The sequence below is a fragment of the Sapajus apella genome, unplaced genomic scaffold (assembly GCF_009761245.1).
Source record: "Sapajus apella isolate SASKATOON/1434 unplaced genomic scaffold, GSC_monkey_1.0 scaffold122, whole genome shotgun sequence".
NCBI classification, from domain to species: domain Eukaryota; kingdom Metazoa; phylum Chordata; class Mammalia; order Primates; family Cebidae; genus Sapajus; species Sapajus apella.
In genome coordinates this window covers 1134767-1160001 of record NW_022437062.1, presented here as the reverse complement: position 1 = coordinate 1160001, position 25235 = coordinate 1134767, and the positions used below count along the sequence as shown (strand labels likewise).

Below are 25235 nucleotides of genomic sequence, written 5' to 3'. Positions count from 1 at the left end.
CAAGCCAGCACAGCACCACACACAGAAGATTCCCCTGGGCCCACAGTTTCTACAGTGGGAAAAGAGAATTACAGGCAACATTCCGGGACCCTGAGCAGGAAGCCCACTCATGATTATCTCCTGGGAAACACTGGGAGTGCCAGCAGGGCTCAACCACCTACGATCAGTTAGAAACAAAGAACAAAAGTGAGACTCACAGAAACCAGTACATGGATCTTGGCTGTGGCTCTACATTCTAGCCAATGGAGTCCCTCCACCAGAGAAACTAGCCAACTGCATTGTCCTGTGGTAAGCACAGTCAACTGATCTGTGAGGCTCCATTCCCTAGCCTGCCTTCCCACCTAGCCCTGGTGCTCTCCTTAAGCCTTCCCCAGACCAGGCAGCAAGGGGAGGTCAGTGATTACCTGAGGAGGGTAGCAACTGGCCCCACCCAACCCCAGTAGCCAACTAGCACAACCCTACCAAGCCTTCATGTTCTGCTTAAGGCTTCCCAGGTTAGGAAGCAGTACAGATGAGTGAATGAGTATCTGCGGAGAAAAGTACCTGGCCCCACCCAACCCCAGCAGCTGTGTGATGACCCCTGAAAGCCTCCATGCTTTGTTTAAGGCTTCCCTGAGTGAGGCCTGCATTCAAGCATTTCTCTAGACCATAGCATGGCCCATCCTGAGTGGCTGAGCACAACCACAGAAACCTTACCCAGTCTCTGACCCCAGCACACAGCCCTGCCCAGCTACAGATTAAAAACAGCAGTACTTCCCAGCCAGGGAAAACAACATGCAACCCTGTGCAATCAGAGGCTATTACAGAGCCTAGCCAGTAGCTCCACCTTACTGTGGAGTCCAGCTAGTGATCTGTCTCATCAGACCACAGAGCACAGCCAGAAGTTCCACTCAGCCTCAAAGCACAGGCAGCAGGATCGCCCAACAGCAACCCAACAGCAAGGGCTACCTGTCTGGGGTTGCTACCAGCTGGCCCATCCATCATGAAATGCTAAACTAACCAGCGAAAATCTACCACTGTGAAAGAAAACCTTTAAGGCCAAAAGAGGTGGCCATTTCCTCAAATGTGTAGACATCAAGGTTTAGAAAGAATCAGGGAAATGTGACACCACAAAAAGAAACTAATAAAGCCCCAATAATGGACCCTGAAAAAAAATGGAGATCTATGAAAAAAGAATGAAGAAAGCCTAAATAAATTATGGGACACCATCAAGTGTATTAACTTTCTTATAACAGAATTCCAAGAAAGATATGATAAAGAAAAAGGCTGAGAAATTATATTTAAGAAAATATGGCTGAAAGTTTCCAAAATCTGAGTAAATATTAAAACATCCAGGTATAGAAAGCTCAGAGATCTTCAATTAAATTCAAGCCAAAGATGAGTGCACCAAAACAAATCATAATCAAACTATTAAAAAACAAAGACAGCCAGGTGCAGTGGCTCACACCTGTAATTGCAGCACTTTGGGAGGCCAAGGTGGGCAGATCACAAGGTCAGCAGTTCAAGGCCAGCCTGGCCAGTATGGTGAAATCCCATCTCTACCAAAAATACAAAAATTTGCTGGGCATGGTGGCCCATGCCTGTAGTCTCCGCTACTCAGGAGGCTGAAGCAGGGGAATCGCTTGAACCCAGGAGACAGAGGCTGCAATGAGCCAAGATCATATCACTGCACTCCAGCCTGGGCAACAAAGCAAGACTGTCCCAAAAAATAAAACAAAATAAAATGAAAATAAACAAAGACAAAGAATCCTGAAAGCAGTAATAGATCAGAAATGTATCACATTCAAGGGAATCCCAAAACCGCAATCAGCAGATTTCTCAGCAGAATCCTTGCAAACCACAAAAGAGTGAGATAATATAGTCCAAGTGCAGAAGGAAAACAAAACCAGCAGCCAAGAATACTTCACTCAGCAAAGCTACCCCTGAGAAATAAGGGAGAAATAAAAACTTTCCCAGACAAACAAAAACTAAGGAAGTTTATCACCACTAGGCCTGCCGTACAGGAAATGCTAAAGGGAGTTAAGCTGAAATACAAGGCTCCTAATTGATACATAAAACTTATAAAAGCAGAAAACACTAAATGGTATAAGTAATACACAGAATTATTTAGCATAATACTGTAAGGGTGATGTGTAAAGGAATTTTCTATTACAAGAGTTAAAAAACAAAACTACTCAAAACAAATGCAGCTATAATAAATTGTTAAAGGAATCCAAATTACAAAAAGATGTAAAATTTGACATCTAAATCACAAAAAGTGTCTAGGGGAGGGAGTTATTTTATATGTGATAACATTTAAGTTGTTATCAGCTTAAAATAGCCTGTTATAATAAGATTTTTGTTTGTGTTTTGGTTTTTTAAAGAGATGGAGTCTTGCTATGTTGCCTAGGCAGGACTCAAACTCCTGGGTCAAACTGATCCTCCCAGTTCATCCTTTAAAGTAGATGGGACTACAGGTGCGAACAACCATGTCCAGCCAGCACAAGATATTTTATGTAAACCTGATGGTAAACACAAAGCGAAAACCTATAATAGTTGCACAAAATATAAAAGGAAAAGATTCAAAGCATACCACCACAGAAAATCACAAAGGAAAGTAGCAAGAGAAGAAGAAAGACACAACAGATCTACAAAACAACCAGAAACAAATTACAAAATGGCAGTAGCAAGTCCGTACCTATTAGTAGTTACCTTGAATGTAAATGGATTAAAGTCTCCAGTTAAAACACAGAGAGTGGCTGAACGGGTTTAAAAAAATAAAAGGCCAACTATATTCTATCTGTAAGAGACTCACTCTACTAGTAAGGAAATACACAGACAAATTGAAGGGATGGAAACATTATTCCATACAAATGGAAGCCAAAAAAGAGAGCAGGGGTAGCTATACCTACATCAGACAAAATAGACTTTAAGTCAAAAGCTACACAAAGAGACAAAGAAGGTCATTATATGAGTACTGGAGGAGAAAGATGGTGGCCACCTTGCTAGCTGCTCGGGGAGTCAAGCCGGCACCAGCCTGGGGGCCAGGGGCCTTCACTCCAGACTGGGAAAGCCAAGAAGTCCCCGCAGGGACTACTATCATAGTGGTGCAATTTGAAGGGGGCGTGGTTCTGGGGGCAGACTCCAGAACAACCACTGGGTCCTACATTGCCAGTCGAGTGACTGACAAGCTGACTGCTATTCACGACCACATTTTCTGCTGTCGCTCGGGCTCAGCACCTGATACCCAGGCAGTAGCTGATGCTGTCACTTACCAGCTTGGTTTCCACAGCATTGAACTCAATGAGCCTCCACTGGTACACATAGCAGCCAGCCTGTTTAAGGAGATGTGTTACCAATACCGGAAAGATCTGATGGCGGGAATCATCATTGCAGGCTGAGACCCTGAAGAAGGAGGGGAGGTGTACTCAGTGCCTATGGGGGGTATGATGGTAAGGCAGTCCTTTGCCATTGGAGGCTCTAGGAGCTCCTACATCTATGGCTATGTTGATGCTACGTACTGGAAAGGCATGACCAAGGAAGAGTGTCTGCAATTCACTGCCAATGCTCTCGCTTGGGCCATGAAGCAGGATGGCTCCAGTGGAGAAGCGATCTGCCTGGCAGCCATTGCAGACTCGGGGTAGAGCGGCAAGTACTTTTGGGAGACCAGATACCCAAATTCGCCATTGCCACTTTACCACCCTCCTGAGTCCTGGGATTCTAGTATGCAATAAGAGATACCTTGTACTGATGCAAAATTTAATGAAGTTTGTCAAAGAGAAAAAAAAAAAAAGTTCATTATATAACAATAAAGGGGACGTTTCATTAAGAGGACTTAATTGCAAACATATACACACCCAACACTGGAACACATAAATATATAAAGCAATCATTACATGATCTGAGAGATAAACTGCAATAGTATAAGACTAGGGGAACTCAGTACCCCACTCTCAATGATAAACAGATCATCTAGACAGAAAATCAATAACAAAACATTGGACTTGAATTACACTTTAAATAAAATGGACTTCATAGTCATAATCAAAACATCACATCCTACAGCAAGAAAATACACATTCTTCTCAAGCACACATGGGACATTCTGCAGGATAGGCCACAAAACAAGTCTTAACAAATTTAAGAGATTTTAATCATATCAAGTATCTTTTCTGATCAGAATGTCATAAAACTAGAAATCAATAACAAGAAATCTTGGAAAATTCACAAAAATGTGGAAATTAAACAACATGCTCCTAGACAAACAATAGGTCACAGAGGAGAAAAAGGAAATCAAACTATATTTTGAGGCAAACAAAAATGGAAACACAACATATCAAAACTAATGGGATACTGACAAAAGCAGTTCTAAGTGGAAAATATATAACAATAAATGTCTATTAGAAAAAAAATCTCAAATAATCTCATAAAACTCAAAAAACTAGAAAAAGAACCAACTAAGGCCAAAGTTAGCAGAAGAAACAAAATAATAAATATTAGAGCCAAAATAAATGAAACAGAAACTGGAAACAATAGAAAAAAATGAATAAAACTAAAAGTTGACAAACCCCTAGCTAGACTAACTAGGAAAAGAAAGAAAGAAAACTCAAATAAATAAAATCCTTTGAACTCATCACCTCATCATGTAATGGGAAGATAATGATTATGGCCATACTTGTGTCTCATGATAGTTTTAGCTTATATGAAGAGTCTGAACATAAATGACCAAAAATAAAGAAATGCTTAAATTATCATACACCAATAGGATACACTATAGCCATTATAATGAATGATTTAAAAGAATATTTAATAACAGAGAATGCTCAAAATATAAAGAAGCAAATAGCAGAATATACTATAAGAAGGATATAGACAGAATTTAAAATATGCAACTAGAAAAAAGATGAATGTTAATATTAACAATGAATAGGTCTGGACAATGATTTTATCTTCTACACTTTTCTGTATGTTTCAAATATCCTTCAACAAATTTACATGTGTTGTGCTATTAGAAAGCAAAAACAAATACTTTTTAAAGTTAAAAACTTCTGCTTATTTAAAACAAAACAAAAATGAAATGAGAGAGGAGATGTTACAACTGACACCAAAGAAATACAAAGGGTAATTAGAAACTGCTGTGTAAAATTATATGCCAGTAGATTGGACAACCTAGAAGTAAACAGATTCCTAGATACATACATCCTACCAAGACCAGATCATAAAGAAACCTCAAGAGACCTCTCATGAGCAAGAAGACTGACTCAGTAATAAAAAGCCTCCTATCTAAAAAAGGCCCAGGGCCAGATGGCTTCACTGCTGGATTCTACCAAACATTTAAAGAAGAACTAATACCAGTGCTTCTCAAATTCTTCCAAAAAATTGAAGCGGGAGAAAGACTTCCGAACTCATTGTACAAGGCCAGAATTATCTTGATACCAAAGCCAGACAAGAATACTACAAGAAAAAACAAAAAATTACAGGCCATTATCACTGATAAATATGGATGTGAAAATCCTCCACAAAGTACTAGCAAACCAAATTCAAAAGCAATTAAAAGAATCATTCACATGATCAAGTGGGATTTATCCCTGGGATGCAAGGAGGGTTCAACAATGCAAATTAATAAGTGGGATACACCATAATGTATATCATTAATGATAAAATGAAGGATAAAAACCTTATGATAATCTCAATACATGCAGAGAAAGCATTTGACAAAATTCAACACCATTTCATGATAAAAATTCTCAACACATTAGGTTTAGAGGTAATGCACTTCAACATAATAAAGTTCACATAAAATAAATCTGTAGCTAACATCATACCCAACAGTGAAAAGTGGAAAGCTTTTCCACAAGGATGCCTACCCTCATCACATTTTTTTCAACATCTTAATGTCCTGGCTAGAGTCAGGCAAGAAAAACAAATAAAAAGCACCCTAATGGGAAATGAAGTGAAATTATCTCTCTTTGCTGATGACATGATCTTATTTATAGAAAACCCTAAAGACTTCACCAAAAAATGTCAGAACTGATGAAAAAAATTCAGTAAAGTTACAAGATATAAAATCAACATACAAAAATCAGGAACATTTCTATACATTTAAAAACAAACTATCCAAATAGGAAATTAAGAAAATCCCATTAACAATTGTCTCTAATAAAAAAATACTTTAGTAAATTTAACCAAGGAGGTTAAAGAACTACATATTGACAACTATAGAACACTGATGAAAGAACATAAAGAAAATGCAAATCAATTAAAAGATGTCCCATGTTCATGGATTAAAAGAATGAATAATTAAAATGTTCACACTACCCAAAGTTATCTATAGATTTAACATAATTCCTACCAAAATTCTAATGTCATTTTCAAAAAAAGAAAAAAAAAAATCCTTAAGTCTATATAGAACCACAATAGACCCTGAACAGCCAAAGCAATCTTGAGCAAAAGGAACAAAGCTGGAGGTATCACGCTCCCTGATTTCAAAGTATAACGCAATTGTAATTGCAACAACAACATGGTACTGGTGTAAAAACAGATACTTCACCAACAGAACAGGACAGAAAGCTCAGAAATAAACTCACGCATTTATGGTCAATTGATTTTTGACAAAGATGCCAAGAACACACAATGGGGAAAGATGTTGGGAAAACTGAATAATAAAATTTGATCCTTATCTCACTCCATGTATAAAAATCAACTCAAAAATCAACTCAAAATGGATTAAAGAGACAAATATGAGACCCAAAACTGTAAAACTACTAGAATAAAACATATTTATGTTTTATTGGTGACACTGGTCTAAGCAATGATTTTTTTTTAACATGACCTTGAATGCACAGGCAAAAAAAGACAAATGGGACTATATCAAGCCAAAAAGCTTCTGCACAACAAAGAAAACAATGAACAAAGAGACAATCTATGAAGTGGGAGAAAATATTTTCAAACAGCACATCTGATAAGGGATAAATATCCAAAATACATAAGGAACTCAAACAACTCAATGGGCAGAAAAAAAAAAATTAAAAATAGGCAAAACACCTGAACGAACATTTTCCAAAACAAAACATAAAAATGGCCAACAGGTTCATGAAAAAATAGTTGGCATCACTAATCATTAAGAAAATGTAACTTAAAACTAAAATGAGATGCTACCTCATACCTGTTAGAACAGCTATTATCAAAAGATGAAAAAGGCCAGGGGTGGTGGCTCATGCCTGTAATCCCAGCACCTTGGGAGGCCAAGGCAGGTGGATCATTTGAGGTCAGGAGTTCGAGACCAGCTTGGCCAACATGGTGAGATCCTGTTTCTACTAAAAATACAAAAATTAGCCAGACGTGATGGCATGTGCCTGTAATCCCAGCTACTTAGGAGGCTGAAGTAGGAGAATCAGTTGAACCTGATAGGTGGAGACTGCAGTGAGCCAAAGTCATGCCATTGCACACTGCACTCCAGCCTGGGTGACAGGAAGAGACTTCGTCTCAAAAACAAAAACAGAAAAAGATGAAAGGTAAGTTCTGGCAAGGCTGTGGAAAAATGGAACCCTGGAACTGATGGCAGAAATCTAATTAGTACAGCCATGATGGAAAACTGTTGGAGGTTCCTCAAACAAACTAAAAGTAGAACTATCATATGATCTAGTAATTCCACTGCTGGGTACATGTCCAAAGAAATTGAAATCAATATGTCAGAGATATCTGCATTTATCTGTACGTCCATATTCACTGCAGCATTACTCACAATAGCCAAGATATGGAATCAACCTAAGTGTCCAGGAATGGATGAATGGATAAAGAAAACGTGGTATATACACAATATGGAATAATATCTGGCCTTAAAAAAAAAAGAGAACCAGCTCGGCCGTACAGACCCCCATCCAGGTGGCACTGAAGGAACTGAGAAGCAGACACTCAGATAGAATAACGAAGCAGGACTATCTGGGGGCCAACAGCCTTCCCAGCTGACAGCCTCAGGAGCTCACAGCATTTGGTCTCAGTGCCTCATGCAGACTGACCCACTTATTTATTCTCTCTGAACAGGTGAGGATTATTAACAAACAGATGTTTATATAGAATGTGTGATTTACATAATTCTTAAGCAACATTACCTACTTTCATTGGCAAAGTCAAGAATGTGAACCCTATTTTCAGTATTTTATTCTAAAACTGGTTATACATTTAAAATATTTATTAAACAGGCACTTGGCTTAAGAGAGCACTTAAGACATCATGGAAAATGTAGCAATGAGTTGCAAGATAGAATCTCTGCTTTAAAAACATTACACAGTTTTAAGGAAGAGAAGGTGTGTATGTGATCCTACAGAAAACCAAAGTGCTTGGACATTCACAGAAGATAGAAAAGTTTTAACAGAGGGCACCAGAGAAGGCTACAATCAGAGATGATAAGGTTGGAATCACTACCGTTGAAGGGGTACCTGAACATTTCTGGGAAGAAGACGGCCTGAACAACAGCAGAGGCTAGGAAATCACTGGAAATCCTTAGATCAGATTAGCTATACACTGAATAACATTTAGGTGACTAATTAGAGATTGATTAGGAAAAGAACTTCAGGTAAGGCCATGGAGACACTGAACAGCAAATTAAAGAATTCTGACTGATCAATAGGCAGTTGGAGAGCCATAGAAGGTTTCTGAGCTGGGAAGTGTGGTTATCAAAGCTGTGCTTATAAGGAAATTAGTTTAGCGGCTGTCAACAATGGCAGGAGGAGAAGAGAGATTTAAGGCAGGGAGGTCTGAAAGAAGGGTCAAGACATTGGTCCCGCTGAAGTTGTAGGAAGAGAAAGGAAGGGATGGGCAGGAGAGACCCCGTAGGAATAGAACAAACAACACCTGAACACTAGAAGTGGGAAGCAAGAAAGAGGGATGATTCAATGACTCAAATTTTGAGCCTGTGTGATTGAAGAAATGGAAGTCAAGACGGAAATCTGACTCGGTTCAGAGTTAATGGATTATAGATTTAATAAGAAATAGATTACTAGATAGAAATTTAATAGCCAATCTATTTTAGAGGAATCTATGTAAGAGGTAAAAGTTGAATCTATTTAAATAGATTCACCAATTGTGACACAGATTTCTAACATAAATAATTGAATGTTTGTTTGTGTCAAAAACTAGTTGTAGTTGTATCCTGTACCATTGTACCATTGCAAGATGCAATACTAGATCATGATGAAATACCTGAACATGGGAGTAGGTTGGGAGAGGAAGTCTGCACATAGAAACTAATATAACCACAATGAGTTATGGTGTTTTACACGTTAAATTCATTCCTTAGAACAAATTTTCATCACTAACGTTTTGAAAATACTAAAGTATGAAGTTGAAATACTAAGCAAATCTATTCCAATTATTTCTCTCCATTCAAACTAATTTCTCTTTTCCTGTGAAACCAACATTATTTTCTGGATGACAAAATTAATTACCATCAAGAATAACGTATTTCATAAGAGTACTAACCTCAACCTTGATTTCATAAGAACATTGGTAAATATATTTTATGTCTGCATGCTCTTATTGACGCTGTGACTTACAAATATGCCTTTTTATCCTGCTCTAATTTAAACCATGATACCTTTATATTGAGGTGCTTTCAAGAATTATTTACCAAAACACTTGTTCACTAAGCCTCACCTGTTTCTGTTTTCTCTGAAGGACTGAGTTTCAGATGTTGGTCTTCTAATGAAAGGCTCACACTGATACCATACAGTGGGTCATCCAAGAAAGAGGGCCTTTTCAGTCTCCCAATGCCAAGAGTCTTCGACATAAAATAGTCTTTTGTGTCATTAACAATGTTATCCTCAGAAAACTGAAGGCATTTCATATTCTCTGCTTCAGTGATGAGCGCTTCTGACATGTGATGTCCAGCCAAGGCTTTAGTGAGATAGTAGCCTTTAGAAGCTTCACATTCTGCACTCTCAAGCAAATTTGCTTCTTCTTCCTCAGTTTTCTGGATCTTTGTTTCTGATTCATTTAGTAATGTAGAGATGATGGATCTGGAAAGCTGGGGAAACACAGGTGTTACGTCTTCAATGTCTTCATTTTCTCTTTCTGAAGAAAGTTTAACGATGGATTTTTGTTTAACTATGCATTCATCCAGAAGACACTTTAACTGTTCTTCAGAGAGACGTGATGTGCACTCTAACTGATGACACAAAACGAAAAGTTTACATAATCAGTTGACTGAGTAAACACATTTATTTTTGGTAAGCATCCAGTAATACAATATAAATGCAAGTAGCTCCTTACACAACACATACAAATAGAAAAATAATTCATTGTAAAGTATCCAAAATTGTAAGGGAAATGTCATAATCCTGCCAAAATATTTGGCTGGTGTTTCTCTGACCCCACCCATCCCTCAGCATGAACTCCACCACCACCCAATTCCTTAACTGAAAAATAAAATAGGCATACAAGGCAAACTACCCCTACCCTTGGGGATTCAGCATCCCCATGTCTGTCTACAACTCTCAATGGACAATACTGCTGAAGACAGAAAAGGAAGGGTGAAGGGTGGTGCATCCTGAGATGTGTCATTGCTTCAAAGCTACAGGTCTAGGCAGAGGCCAGGGACATTCCAGAGGCCATGATGCATTTGGGGAGAATGATTTGATCATACATATTTAATCTCTGCTTGTAAAGGTTACCAGGGCTGAGTGTTTCAACCAAGACCTTAAATACTTAAAAGCATTTTTTTCTTCCAGCAATATTCTCAGGAAATAAATAAAAATAAATCAAATAAAAGTAGAGAGCCATGTTCTACAAGACTTCAGCTGAATAGCACATTTGAGTTACAACAATCTTGAAAAGGAATGATATTAAAATATAGCGAAACACACTGAAAAAAAATGTATACTTCCCAAAAAAAATCAGTGTCTTCCATGGTTTACATGTGGATTATCTAGGAAAAGACTAATCCTCCTTTACAGGGAGATGAATTATCTGAGAACAAGAAGTTCCCATAAGAAAACTTAATCATGAATTTCAAAGGCTTTAATTTCTACTTCAGCAAAGTAAAATAATGCCATTGGCCTACTCTGAAAGTACACAGTAAAAAATAACTACATATTCTATATATGTAAAGTGCTGAAATAAAAAATTATTGGTACTAGTATAGTTAATTCTCCACTGTTATGTAAAGCTTCTAATGCAACTAATAAATACTGGTATGTAAAACTATTTTTGTGCCATGTTTTAAATTTTTTTTAATTATATTTAACTTATCTATATTGAAACTAGTTTTTACACTAGCTAGTGTCACTAGGAGTATAAGAAATTGTCTGGGAATATACTCTTAGTAATTATGTGGAATTTAAAATTCAGGTGACTGACCCTAAGGTTAATATACATGTCAAGAAATAGGATTTGAATTATATATTAGCAAATTCTACTTTTAGTCACTAGGCATTTCAAGCATCCAGATACAGTACTTTATCCACAATCAGGAACATTCTCTTCATGCTACTATGTAAACCTAGTTAAGCAGAAAATGAAGGAGGTCCTGCTATGACTAATTATTAGATACCAAAAACACACTTTCAAAATTTGCTTATGTAAAATTGCTTATAATGTACAGAGAATTCCCTAAGATTTAGAAAGAGCCCATTGAGTGTCATCCTCACCAAACATCCTCATCAAAGACTTATTATTATGAAATCATCAGACACTAGAAAAAAAAATCAGTCTATACTGGAGCAGGAGGAGGTCTCTAGGGAAAACGGCAGGAGGGAAGATTCATAGATTATCCAATATGCTTGACCATTTCTAAAAGTAATATTGATATATGTTTGGCATTCTGATGATACATTTCTCTAAATACACAGAAAATGAAGCAAAAGAAATATCAAAGCAATTAAGAACTCTGAAGAAAACAAAAAGTTATACAAAAAGAGGAAACAGATACAAGATGGCAGAATAGGAACAGCTCTGGAGTGCAGTTTCCGGCAAGAACGCAGAGGGTGAGTGATCACTGCATTTCCAAACCAGTTTTTACTGCCCACAGACCAGGAGATTCCCAGGCAGAAAAGCACCACAAGTCTCCAGCACCGGCGCAGCGGGTCTCCACACAAAAACTCACACAAATCTGGGCGGACATTTCAACTGGCACCTGGAACACCTGGGAGACAGAGTCGCCCATTCAACTGAAAAAAAAAAGGGGCTGAAACAGAGAGCCAGGTGATCTGGCTCGGTAGGTCCCACCCCGACAAAGACCAGCAATCTGAAATGCTCTGGATTGAGAGTTTCACAGCAAGCACAGCTGGGCCCAGGATGGTACAGCTCTGTCGGGGGAAGGGCAGCCATTACTGAGGCAGTCCACCACTACCAAGGCAGTCCACCATTACTGAGGCAGTCCGCCATTACTGACATAATCTGCCATTACCGAGGCAGTCCGCCATAACTGAGGCAGACCACCTTTACAGAGGCAGTTCTAACTATACCTCTATAAACAAAACCACAAGGAGGTTCACACAGCAGCTAGGCAAAGCCCACGGCAGCTCAGCAACACCTCTGCTGACAGACTGTGACTAGGCTACCTCCTCACTGGGCAAGGCATCTCTGAAAAAAGGCAGCAGCACATCAGAAACATATAAATAAATCCCCACCTTTCCAGGACAGAGCACCTGGGAAAAAAAGGCAGCTATGAGTTCCACTGCAGCAGACTTAAATGTGCCTGCCCAGCAGCTCTGAACAGGATAATGGAGCTCACAGCTCAGCACTTGAGCTCCTATAAGGGACAGACTGTCTCCTCAAGCAGCTCCCTGACCCCCATATATCCAAAGACACACCTCATAAAAGAGAGCTCATGCTGACATCTGGCAGGTATCCTTCTGGGACAAAGATAACAGAAGAAGAAACTGGCAGCAACCATTACTGTTCTGCAGCCACCACAGGTGATCCCCAGGCAAGCAGGGTCTGGAGTGGACCTCCAGCAGTCCTACAGCAGAGTGGCCTGACTGTTAGAAGGAAAACTAAAAAACAGAAACAAATGACTTGATCATCATCAAAAAGGATGTCCACTCAGAGACCCCATCCAAAAGTCAACTACAAAGACTACAGGTAGACAATTCCACAAAGATGGGAAGAAACCAGCCCAAAAAGGATGACTTAACACTTCACTGTCAATATCAGACAGATGAACAAGACAGAAAATTAACAAGGATATCCAGGACTTGAACTCAGATCTGGACCAAGCAAACCTAATAGACATCTATAGACTCTCCACCCTAAATCCACAGAATATACATTCTTCTCAGTACCACGTGGTACCTACTCTAAAACTGACCACATAATTGGACCTACTCTAAAACTGACCACATAATCCTAAGCAAATGCAAAATAATGGAAATCAAAACAGTCTCTCAAACTACAGTGCAATCAAATTAGAACTCAGGATTAAGAAACTAACTCAGAACCAAACAACTTCATGGAAACAAAACAACTGGCTCTTGAATGTTGACTAGATAAATGATGAAATGAAGGCAGAAATAAAGATGTTCTTTGAAACCAACAAGAATGAAGAAACAACATAACAGAATATCTGGGACACATTTAAAGCAGTGTCTAAAGGAAAATTTATACCAATCAATGCCCACATGAGAAGCAAGGAAAGATCTAAAATCTACACCCTAGAATAAAAACTGAAAGAGCTAGAGGAGCAAGATCAAAAAAACTCAAAACCTAGCAGAAGACAAGAAATAACTAAAATCAGAGCAGAACTGAAGGAGATAGAGACACAAAAAAACCCTTCAAAAAATCAATAAATCCAGGAGGTGGTTTTTTGAAAAGATCAACAAAATAGACAGACCACTAGCCAGATTAATAAAAAAGAAAAGAGAGAATAATCAAATAGATGCAATAAAAAATGATAAAGAGGATATCACCATCGATTCCACAGAAATAAAAACTACCATCAGAGATTACTACAAACAACTTAGAGTCAGAGATTACTACAAACAACTCTATGCACATAAAACAGTAAACATGGAAGAAATGGATAAATTCCTGGACACTTGCACCCTCCCATGCCTAAACCAGGAGGAAGTCGAACCCTGAATAGACCAATAACAAGGGCTAAAGTTGAGGCAGCAAATCATAGGCTACCGACCAAAAAAAGCCCAGGTCCAGATGGGTTCACAGCCAAATTCTACCAGACATACAAAGAGGAGCTGGTACCATTCCTTCTGAAACTATTCCAAACAATCCAAAAAGAGGGAATCCTTCCCAAATCATTTTATGAGACCAACATCATCCTGATACCAAAACCTGACAGAGACTCAACAAGAAAAGAAAACTTCAGGCCAATATCCATGATGAACATAAACGCAAAAATCTTCCCTAAAATACTGGCAAACTGATTGCAACAGCACATCAAAAAGCTTATCCATCACGGTCAAGTAGGCTTCATCCCAGGGATGCAATACTGGTTCAACATATGCAAGTCTATAAATGTAATCCAGCACATAAATAGAACTAAAGACAAAAACCACGATTATCTGAATAGATGCAGAGAAGGCCTTTAACTAAATTCAACAGCCCTTTATACTAAAAACCCTCAATAAACTAGGTATTGATGGAACATATCTCAAAATAATAAAAGCTATTTACGACAAATCCACAGCCAATATCATACTGAATGGGCAAAAACTGGAAGCATTCCCTTTCAAATCTGGTGCTAGACAAGGATGCCCTCTCTCACCACTCCTATTCAATACAGTATTGGAAGTTCTAGCCAGAGCAATCAGGCAAGAAAAAGAAATAAAGCGTATTCAATTAGGAAAGGAGGAAGTCAAATTGTCTCTATTTGCAGACGACATGACTGCATTTTTAGAAGACCCCATCATCTCAGCCCAAAATCTCCTGAAGCTGATAAGTGACATCAGCAATGTCTCAGGATACAAAATCAATGTGCAGAAATCACAAGCATTCCTATACAACAATAACAGACTTAAAGAGAACCAAATCAAGAATGAAATGTCATTCACAATTGGTACAAAAAGAATAAAATACCTAGGAATACAACTAACAAAGGATGTAAAGGACCTCTTCAAGGAGAACTACAAACCACTGCTCAAGGAAATAAGAGAGGAAACAAACAGATGGAGAAACATTCTATGCTCATGGTTAGGAGGAATCAATATTGTGATAATGGCCATACTGCCCAAAGCAATTTATAAATTCAATGTTATCCCCATCAAACTACCTATGACCCTCTTCACAGAACTGGAAAAAACCACCTTAAACTTCATATGGAACCAATAGAGAGCCTGCATAGCCAAGACAATCCTATGCAAAAAGAACAAAGCTGGAGGCATCACACTACCTGACTTCAAACTATACCACAAGGCTACAGTAATCAAAAAAGCATGGTGCTGGTACCAAAACAGACATATAGACCACTGGAACAGAATAGAGGCCTCGGAGGCAATGCCACACATCTACCATCATCTGATCTTTCACAAACATGATAAAAACAAGCAACGGGAAAAGGATTCCCTGTTTAATAAATGGTGTTGGGAAAACTGGCTAGCCATGTGCAGAAAGCTGAAACTGGATGCCTTCCTGACACCTTACACTAAAATTAACTCCAGATGGATGAAAGATTTAAAAATAAGACCTAATACTATAAAAACCCTAGAAGAAAACCTAGGCAAAACCATTCAGGACATAGGCATAGGCAAGGACTTCATGATTAAAACACCAAAAGCATTGGCAACAAAAGCCAAAATAGACAAATGGGATCCAATTAAACTCCAGACCTTCTGCACAGCAAAAGAAACAATCATTAGAGTGAACCAGCAACCAATAGAATGGGGAAAAAATTTTGCAATCTGTTCATCTGACAAAGGGCTAATATCCAGAATCTATAATGAACTAAAACAGATTTACAAGAAAAAAACAAACAAACTCATTCAAAAGTGGGAGGAGAATATGAACAGACACTTTTCAAAAGAAGACATATATGTGGCCAACAAACACATGAAAAAATGCTCATCATCACTGGTCATTAGAGAAATGCAAATCAAAACCACATTGAGATACTACCTCACATCAGTTAGAATGGTGATCATTAAAAAATCTGGAGACAACGTATGCTGGAGAGGATGTGGAGAAATAGGAACACTTTTACACTATTGGTGGGAGTGTAAATTAGTTTGGCCATTGTGGAAGATAATGTGGCGATTTCTCGAGGACCTAGAAATAGAAATTCCATTTGACTGAGCAATCCCATTACTGAGTATATATCCAAAGGATTATAAATCATTCTATTATAAAGATACATGCACATGTGTGTTCACTGCAGCACTGTTTACAATAGCAAAGACCTGGAACCAACCCTAATGCCCATCAATGACAGCCTGGATAAGGAAAATGTGGCACATATACACCAGGGAATACTACGCAGCCATAAAAAACAATGAGTTCGTGTCCTTTGTAGGGACATGGATGAACCCAGAAACCATCATTCTCAGCAAACTGCCACAAGAACAGAAAAACAAACATCGCATGTTCTCACTCATAGGCAGGTGTTGAACAATGAGAACACATGGACACAGGGCGGGGAGCATCACACACTGGGGTCCATTGGGGGGGACCAGGGGAAGGACAGTGTGGGGCATGGAGCTGGGGAGGGATAACATGGGAAGAAATGCCAGATATAGGTGACAGGGGGATGGAGGCAGCAAACCACATTGCCATGTATGTACCTATGCAATAATCCTGCATGTTCTGCACATGTACTCCAGAACCTAAAGTGTAATAAAATATATATGAAAAATTAAAAAAAAATTTTGTTTTTTTTAAGTTATACAAAAAGAAAGGAAAATTACTATAACAAAAATTAAAATTAATTTAAAATAAAATATTAAAATAAAATTTAATTTTTTTTTGAGACAGAGTCTTGCTCTGTCGCCCAGACTGAAGTGCAGTGGCATGATCGTGGCTCACTGCAACCTCTGCTTCCTTAGCAAGTCTTATGTCTCAGCCCCCCCAGTAGCTGGGATTATATGTGCCTGCCACCACACCTGGCTAATATTTTTTTTTTTTTGTATTTTTAGTGGACACAGGGTTTTACCATGTTGGCCAGGCTGGTCTTGAACTCCTGGCCTCAAGTGATCCACTCACCTCGGTCTCCCAAAGTGCTAAAACTACAGGTGTGAGCCACCATGCCCGGCTCAAATTTTTTAATAAAAATGCACTTAGAAATAAAATTTAAAATATTTAAATGAAATTCCCAAGTGACTGTATGTTTGGACATCAGAAGTAGACTCAGGTTTTGCGGAGCCAGAAAGTTACATAATCTTACAGCAAGAGAAGGGCATATCTTTAAAAAAAAAAAAAAAAAAGAAGCATACAAAATTAGGTACAAACGTGAGTTTCTTTTCTTTTAGAATGTGAAAAAGATCACAACAAATTAGTGGAGTCTTGGAGAGTTGAGTCCATCTCTTACAGTACCTCTTTAGGTCCCTGACCAGAGATTCTTACAGAAACGTTTGCTGGTTGCAACCTGGCTTCCTCTTCCCACCCCAAAGCTCCTATAAGTGAGAGACCCTAAAGCGGAAACTTCACTGGCTTCACAGTAAATTGCTTCTGGGTATATGAGATAAAACATTACACATTTCAGCTTGTGTGTATACAGAAATAAGGGGGACTACAATTACCCTGATCCTCATGGGAAAAGCATCTGGATAGGAAAGAAAACACAGAAGACTAGAACCTGGGCTTCCATCCAAGCTGTGCTGCCTTGAGCATGTCACCTGAGTTCTCAGGGGCCCATCACCTTTATCTGTCAAATGAAGAACTGAAGAAGATAATCTCTACATTAAATTCTAACTCTAAAACTGCTTTTTATGAACAGCTACTCTATAAATAAACATAAATTTAAAAATAAACTTTTCTACTGACTTTACAGTGTAGCCTGGGTAGAGTTATGAAAACAAAATAATAGCAAAAAGAGAATTTTTATTTCTTTAGCTCCTTCACAATATCAATCCTGAGCTCTTATAAAATAACTAAAAATTCTCTGGCCTCAAAATAGAAGTAAAAGCAAACCAAATACACTAAGCCCTCAAATCGATTTAATGATAGCACTTCTGGCTGGCAATACAGATTGGAAACTTCAACACAGCCCTCTCCCTCATCTTTTGATTCCCAGCAGAGTTCTGCCCACAGTCAAGGCTCAGTAAATGACTATCATGAGTTAGGGCGCTTAAAGCATTTTTTAAGGTACTATGTTAATATATTTACAAATACTGAACCGAACTAAACTAGGGCTCCATCACAAACATCCCTAGCTGCCCTCAATAGTTAAGGAACCATCTAACCCCAGGCTTTCTCCAGAATGCTCTTGAAAATTCTGAACTAATAATAAGCAACATAACTGATCCACTCACTGTGCAGGCACCATCAAGTAACCATCTGTTCAAGCATTCACCTCAAAGTATTCATCTTTCGTGCCAGCTCTAATTTCCCAATATTCCATAAACAAGTTATTATTCATACTATTCCTATCCTTCATAAAACTCAGCATAGAGCATCTCAGTGTTCGTTTTTCCAGGCCAGAACCCAATCTCTTTTCACTCTGTATATGAAAGCCCCTCTCTTCCCACCTTATTTTAGAAGCTCTTTTATGAATCTTCTTTCTTGTTTCAGCCCGAACACACACATTTCATAGTAAAAGGGCAAATGTATTGGATTTTTCATCAGGAGAAGAACAGAATACACTTGCGGTATTAGTTCTGCTGCATCTTGCCGGTCGGGTTGGCACACCAGGTGATATCTCACAGAATAGCAATAATAGGTAGCAGTCATAAAGCAGACTGGACTCTGCTCTAGGCATATTACATGTATGGATTCCTTTAATCTTTTCAACAAACCTAGGAGGTAGATACTATTGTTATTTCCATTTTGTAGATGAAGAAACTGAGTGACTTCTCCAAGGTCATATAGCTTCTAAATGGTGGACTTGAAATTCAAATGCAGGTGGTCTGGGTCCAGAGCCTAAGTGTCTAGCCACGTGGCTACACTGCCGCCTGCTGTAAACAAGCCCTCCCGCTACTGCCCTCCAAGTGACCTTTTTCCAACTGCCATCATTGTTCTGTCCCTTCTATCAGATACAGAAACTCTCCCTGCAGAACATTTTACTTAACTTGTGACTTTATTACTCAAATTAGTTTAGTGTTTTATGCAAATGTACACAGGGCCCTCTCTCTGGGCTCATTTAAAAAAAAAAAAAAAAACAGTCACAATGCCATTCCCAGGATGCCCACTGTTTACACTTCTCCACCCAGATAAATGCCAGTTTGGTGTAGAAGCTAAATTTGATGAGGAATGCAACCTGTAATTGCTGGAGATGGAACGCAGACTGTGGATTACCTCACTTTCATCCCTGCCCCACCTCCTATGCTATATATCTGGAGTTTCTCCAGCCATAAAAATCTCCAGTTAATTAGGCAATGGATTTGTTGACAAAGCAATCAAGACTATGTGCCTGGTACAGATAATCAGAAAGTCTACCCATTATAAACCAGCAGAAGCAATCTTGTCCTTTGATGTAAGCTTATTTCAGGTGTTTTTATTTTCCCCAGAGTTCCTAGAGACCCACCCCATAAAACCAATAACATTATCACAAGTGAGAAAAGGGTGGAAAGCTAGAATGTTCTAAATGATTAACAAGGAGAATATGGACGTGAACAGATTTTAATAACACCTAGTCCTACTTCAAAATAAGCAACTAAAAAACATTCCACCCTTTGCTTAATGACGAAGATATAAGTTTATAGCTCTCTGTTGAAACCACTTCTGGCAACACCTCAGTAGTTTATTTTAGTCAAGATTTTTTGGCTATAAGGAGCAGAAACCCTCATGTCAAAAACAGGAGGTGGTAGGATTGATTGCTGTAAGATCAAAGAAGTCACTTCATGGATACCAACAAGCAGGAAATATAGTACAGACTGGCCTTTTGGAGTCTAAAGCTGAGAAGCCACCAGGAACCAAAGTCATGTGCTCCATCTGTCTTTCTGGATCCATGTCATGTCTTAACTCACTGTCTGCCTGATTCTTCCTCCTCTCTGCAAACCAGCTTTCTCCGCTTATTAATGGCTTCTGCTTTCTCACTCCCTCAGCTTGCATACGTAGCATTAACTGACTCTGTAAGAGGGTCACACCACCAACAACTGATTATATCCTTTAGTTCTCTATATCCTTTTGCTCAAAATTTCAAGCACGATAACCTGGCTGGTCACTGGCCAGGTTGATGGACTGCCTGTGTCAGGTTCAAGTGTCCACCACTGGTCCAATCATCTGAACTGAGAGTCACATGGGAGAAACACAACCATCCAAGCCCATGGTTTTGGCAGGGCTGTGGGTAAGGTGATTTCCCAACCAAGAAGGCATCAGCAGAGCAGGGATCCCAAAATAAATCTATTATATTTTTGAACTATAATCACTATGAAGTAAGTAACCATCAGAAGTAACCTGCCACTTAATGAAGTTCTACCGTCGACTGAAGGATTAATGATCTAAGTATTTCCAAGCTTCACCAATCTCATTAAATCTGGGTACTCACTGAAGAGTTATTTGAGATGCAAATGTGGAACCGGTCGTCAGAAAATATTTACTCTTGCATAGAAAAATAAAGGCACTCTAATTAGGCTATAGAACAGCACTATCGAGTCCAAATGTTCCCAAGAGGCTCACATCACTTGCTATGGCTCTTTTGGATTAAATAAATCTAAAAATCATGGGGAGAAAATAATTGGTGTTCATTTTGATGTCTACATCAGTGGCACTGAGGATTCATAGGAGAGAAGGTCTTATTCTTCCTTCCTCTCCTAGCTCCTTCCCTCCCTGTTCTATTCTCCCACCTTCCTCTCTTACATGGAGGCTACCCCAATCATATAAAGGCAAGTCCGGCAGGTAGACAGCTCTTAGGAGGCCATACCAAGGACAATGGGTCCTGGGGGCCTGGGACAATCTGGGGTATTTTTAACCAGAATAGTCAGAGGCTGTCTGGCCAGAAGAGAATCTGAACTCTAGTCAAAAAGGAAGCAAAGATCATTGCCAGAGAAACCATGTAAACCACCATCAAGAGTGAGGGTTGAGGCAAGGCTGTAAACAGGAAAGTGAGTCAGCCCCCAGGTCAGCAGCCAGGAGGCTCAGTGGATAGAATAATACTGAGTGTGAAGTAGGTCAAGGCAAGCGGCTCTGAAGTGAGGTCGCGAACGTTGTGGTGGTATGGGAAGCCCTTTTTATGTGGGGCCTGGTGTGTCAAAGTCACTGTGCAGAATCAGACACCACCCATGCCAAGGCTACCTATCTCCCCCAAACGGTTGGGTGAGGCAGGGCTTGCCTCATGCATTTGCCTGGTGAGAGGCTGCTGTGGCCCTGGGCATTCTGTGACGGTTCGTGTCCTGTGGCCCAGGTGCCCAGGTCGGCGCCATGGCTTCAAGGATCCAGGCTTTCTATTTCTATGTACCAGAATGAGAGAGGCAGGCTGCCAGCAGGACCCCAGAGTGTAAGGGAGGGATGAGCATGGATCGAGGGAGCTGGAAGCAGGAGGTAGGATTCTCAAGTTCTACCATTTGAAAAAGAGCTAGAAACTTGGCATGCTGGGGACAGAAAGAGAACAGTGTGGAGGCAGTCGGCAGGAGAGCCAGACTGTGCTTTCTAACAGGGTGACTGGTGAAAAGGGACTCTTACATTTTCATTTTGTGGGACAATTACCATTTGAGGATTGCCAACAGTAGCTATTTTCTAGCAGTAGAGACAGCAAGTCCACTTGGATCAGATGCCCTTTGTTCTGAGCAAGTCGCCGGAATGGCCCTGTTATCACATGTCTATCACTTCCTTTCCTGAAACAAGGCTGGGGCCCAGCTCTACAGCTGGAGGGGGCTGCCATCCCTGCCCCAAACTCCCAGCTGAAAAAGCCTGGCCAAGAGATGAGGTGCACAGATTTGCATAAAGAGCCTAAAAAGGGAGCCCAAACTGAGTAGCTCTCAAGGCCACAGGGAACTGGAACCTCCTCCACCCCCTCCCCCAGGGAAGTAGATCCAGTCTGTCACTTTAGAGCAGCAACTCCCTCTGCTTGGCAAGACAGTTGATTATTGGCTATTATTATTTATGAATATCATTTGCATGAGTGAAGGCCTTCTGTACTCTCATTTTGATGATGTCTATATTTACTATGTAGAGATAAGTTGGGTCAAGGAAGGTTGCAATGGGGTCAGAAGTCAAGAAGGCCATTAGCTATTGAAATACCCTAACCTCCAATGGATCCAGATTAAGCCGCACCCTCTAGTAGGAAGTCAGCTGAAAGATGAGTCACATTGGAGAAATTTGGTATAAATGAAACCTAAGGAACTTATGTATGCCCACCAGAGTCTCTAGAACTTTAAATACTTTACTTGATCATCTAAACTTCACAATTGAAGAGAAGGTATCCTCAGAACTGTGTCTGGGATCTTCAGCATGTTTCTTCTGTGCTGGGCTGGCCTGTAGGTGGAGGTGCTGTGGTCTATAAGGGATCTTCTCAAACAGGGGCTCATTCAAGGCCAGGTCAGGGGAGTGTATCCAACGCCCTCTACCTTGTACTGGTGCTGAAACTAGGTGGAGATGGTATGGCCTGGAAAGTAGTGCCTGGCCTTGCACGGCCCGCCCATAGGCCAGTAATACGGTTTCACTCTGTGTCCCCACCCAAATCTTATCTTGAATTGTAATCCTCACACGCTTGTGATAGTGAGAAAGTTCTCACAAGAGCTCATGGTTTTAAAAGTGCCAGTTTCCCCCATGTGCTCTCTTTCCTGCTGCCAGGTAAGAGGTGACTTGCTTCCCCTCTGCCTTCCACCATGATCCTAAGTTTCCTAAGGCCTCCCCACCAGCCATTAGGAACTGTGAGCCAATTAAACTTCTTTTGTTTAGAAATCACCCAGTCTCAGGCAGTGTCTTCACAGCAGTGTGAAAATGGATGAATACAGTCAGACAAGGCCCCAGGTTCTGACTACCAGTACTTCTGCTTTCCAGACACATGGGCCCTTGGTACACGATCAGTGCCACGATAACCAGCAGCTCCTCTGCCTCTTACTGTGAGAAGCATCTCACTAGTGTAGTGCTATCGGGACCCTGCCCCCCTCACCCCAATCAGAGACAGCACTCAGCTAGGCCCCACCCATATAAGAGAGACCTCTCAAAAAGATGCTCTACCCTGGGAACTGGAAAAGAAAACTGAATATTTCCTTACATTGCCAAGAAGTTCCCCAGCAGCATAAACAAGTCAAAGGGCCCACCATCATTAAACTGCTCCGACATGACTGGATTGAGTTTGCCCATCACCCGTATCTGTGCACTTGCCTGCTGCTGAGCTGAGCAGAGCTAACACGGCCCGTGCTGCTCTCACAGGTGTAGACCTGGATGTCACTTCTGATGCCACTGCCACGGCCCCTCAAGTCATCGTAGGCACATCATGCCCTTCTTGGTTCCTTCCCAGGATTTCTTCTCCATTGCTGATGAGGTGTGAGTTGCTAATAAGGTATGGGATGATCAGGTGGCCACTTCTAGGCTTGTACAAACCAGAAATGCAATAGAATTAATGCCCCTTGGGGCAGACTTTGACCAAGGGGAGAGGGGAGGCAGTGAAGGAGTTAATTTCCTCCCAAAAGGAATCCCTGAAATGCAATCACCCGCATCTGAAATGCAATCACGCAGAGATGCATGGCATCTCTCTGAATATGTCCCACAAGATCAAACGATCAGCTATGCTTGCTAGCAAGCAGTAGTCAGGTCAATGACACAGATCTTCTACTTACTGTCCCTCTTTCTTTGCTTCACTTCTCTTGCTCCCCACTTCTGCTTCTCTGCTGATGCTTTCACTAATGAAGCGGCAGCATATACACTTTTGCCTCAGGCCCTGCTACTCCACACTAAGACACTTACAATAACCAACAGCTTCCAAGTCACAGCTGGGCAGGGTTTTGAAGGGGGCAACTTGAACCAGAGTGGGCCTGGAAGCACAGGGTCAGCAGTTCCAACCAGCCTCTGCAGACCGTCAACAAGGCTCACACGGTGGTACTGGCTGGGTGCAGGTACTGCAGGGTTATGGCCAGCACTGTCAAAGCCATAGGAGACAGGAATCAAAGTGATGCTTCAGGATCCTTGGGGCTTATGGCTCTTGGCTTAATAGCTGGTTTCTACTGGCATAGCTGGGATCAGAGCAGCAGAGTACTGTCCAAGGGGGCAGAGACAAAGGAGAAAATCCTTTGGAGGCCTAGGATTTGCCCAGGGTAGCCAGAGGCAGCACTGCTAGAGGGAGAATATGAATTAGAGCCAGGGGAGAAAGCCAAGGTCGTGACTTAGGTTGGAGTGTCGAGATAAACAGAAAGAAGGTCAAGCATGAGGTATAAAAGAGGTCATGGCACGTTGTTCAGCGCCAAGGCATGTCCACTGCAAAGACAAAGGAGGCCTGCTTTCATTCTGGGTGGGCAGAGTGTACGACCAGGCCAGGGGGCTGAAAGGAGTGAAGCAGGAGAAGACTCTAAAAACCACTGAGGAATCAAACTGAGGTGCGAGGTGAGCCATGCACACATGACACTCCTTCACATCTTAAACATGTCTCCAGCACCCTACCTTTAGTGTATTTCCCTGTGGCATTTTATACTCCATTTTGGAAAGCCTCTGAAGCTAAGTGTTCTTTAAACTTGCACACTATCTCTCTGAAAGCAATAGAAAGCCCCGGAGGGAGAGGAAATATCCTTACCAACAGCATCGAGTTAAGTAGGAGGAGGCTGATATTTCTAACCTCAAATTCCAGCTCTCTCACTCCCCAGCTATTCAGTATCGGGCAAATTACTTAACCTTTCAAAGTCTCAGATTTCTAGTCAATAGAGTAGAAATACTAACAACTAGCTGACTCCAAACAACTAATTGTAAGGAATACTAACAAGAAGTTAGTGAAGCGTGAAGCTGCAAGGACCATGCCTGATGCAGATGAGGCAGGAGTTCAATCAATGCTGGAACATCAGTAGCAAATCTCAGCTTCCATCTGGAATCCGGCAGCAACAGCAGCCAGATGGCCTCTCTCGGAAGCTGCACACTGAAGCCTGTGCTTTCCAAGTTCAACTGGCCCCTACTTTTGAAGATCTCTCTCAGATACCAGGAATGGAGCTTCATCGACGATCTCACAACTAACAATTCACAATGAGCATGCTGTCATGAGTACTCTTATAGATTCATGGGGCTGGGGA

At 40.5% G+C, this 25235-nt stretch overlaps 1 protein-coding gene and 1 pseudogene across 4 annotated transcripts in view; one reads left to right on the top strand and one right to left on the bottom strand.

The window, feature by feature from the left end:
- Positions 1–25235, bottom strand: part of FSIP1 (fibrous sheath interacting protein 1) — a 189952-nt gene that overhangs the window by 8183 nt on the left and 156534 nt on the right. For all 3 annotated transcript variants that reach the window (XM_032261197.1, XM_032261196.1, XM_032261198.1), the window contains one exon: positions 9634–10144. In XM_032261197.1, the coding sequence (XP_032117088.1) occupies positions 9634–10144 (511 nt within the window). The remainder of the gene's footprint in view (positions 1–9633; positions 10145–25235) is intronic.
- Positions 2952–3772, top strand: LOC116538683 (annotated as a pseudogene). The gene has a single exon (XR_004263743.1). The product of XR_004263743.1 is annotated as a proteasome subunit beta type-6 pseudogene (transcript).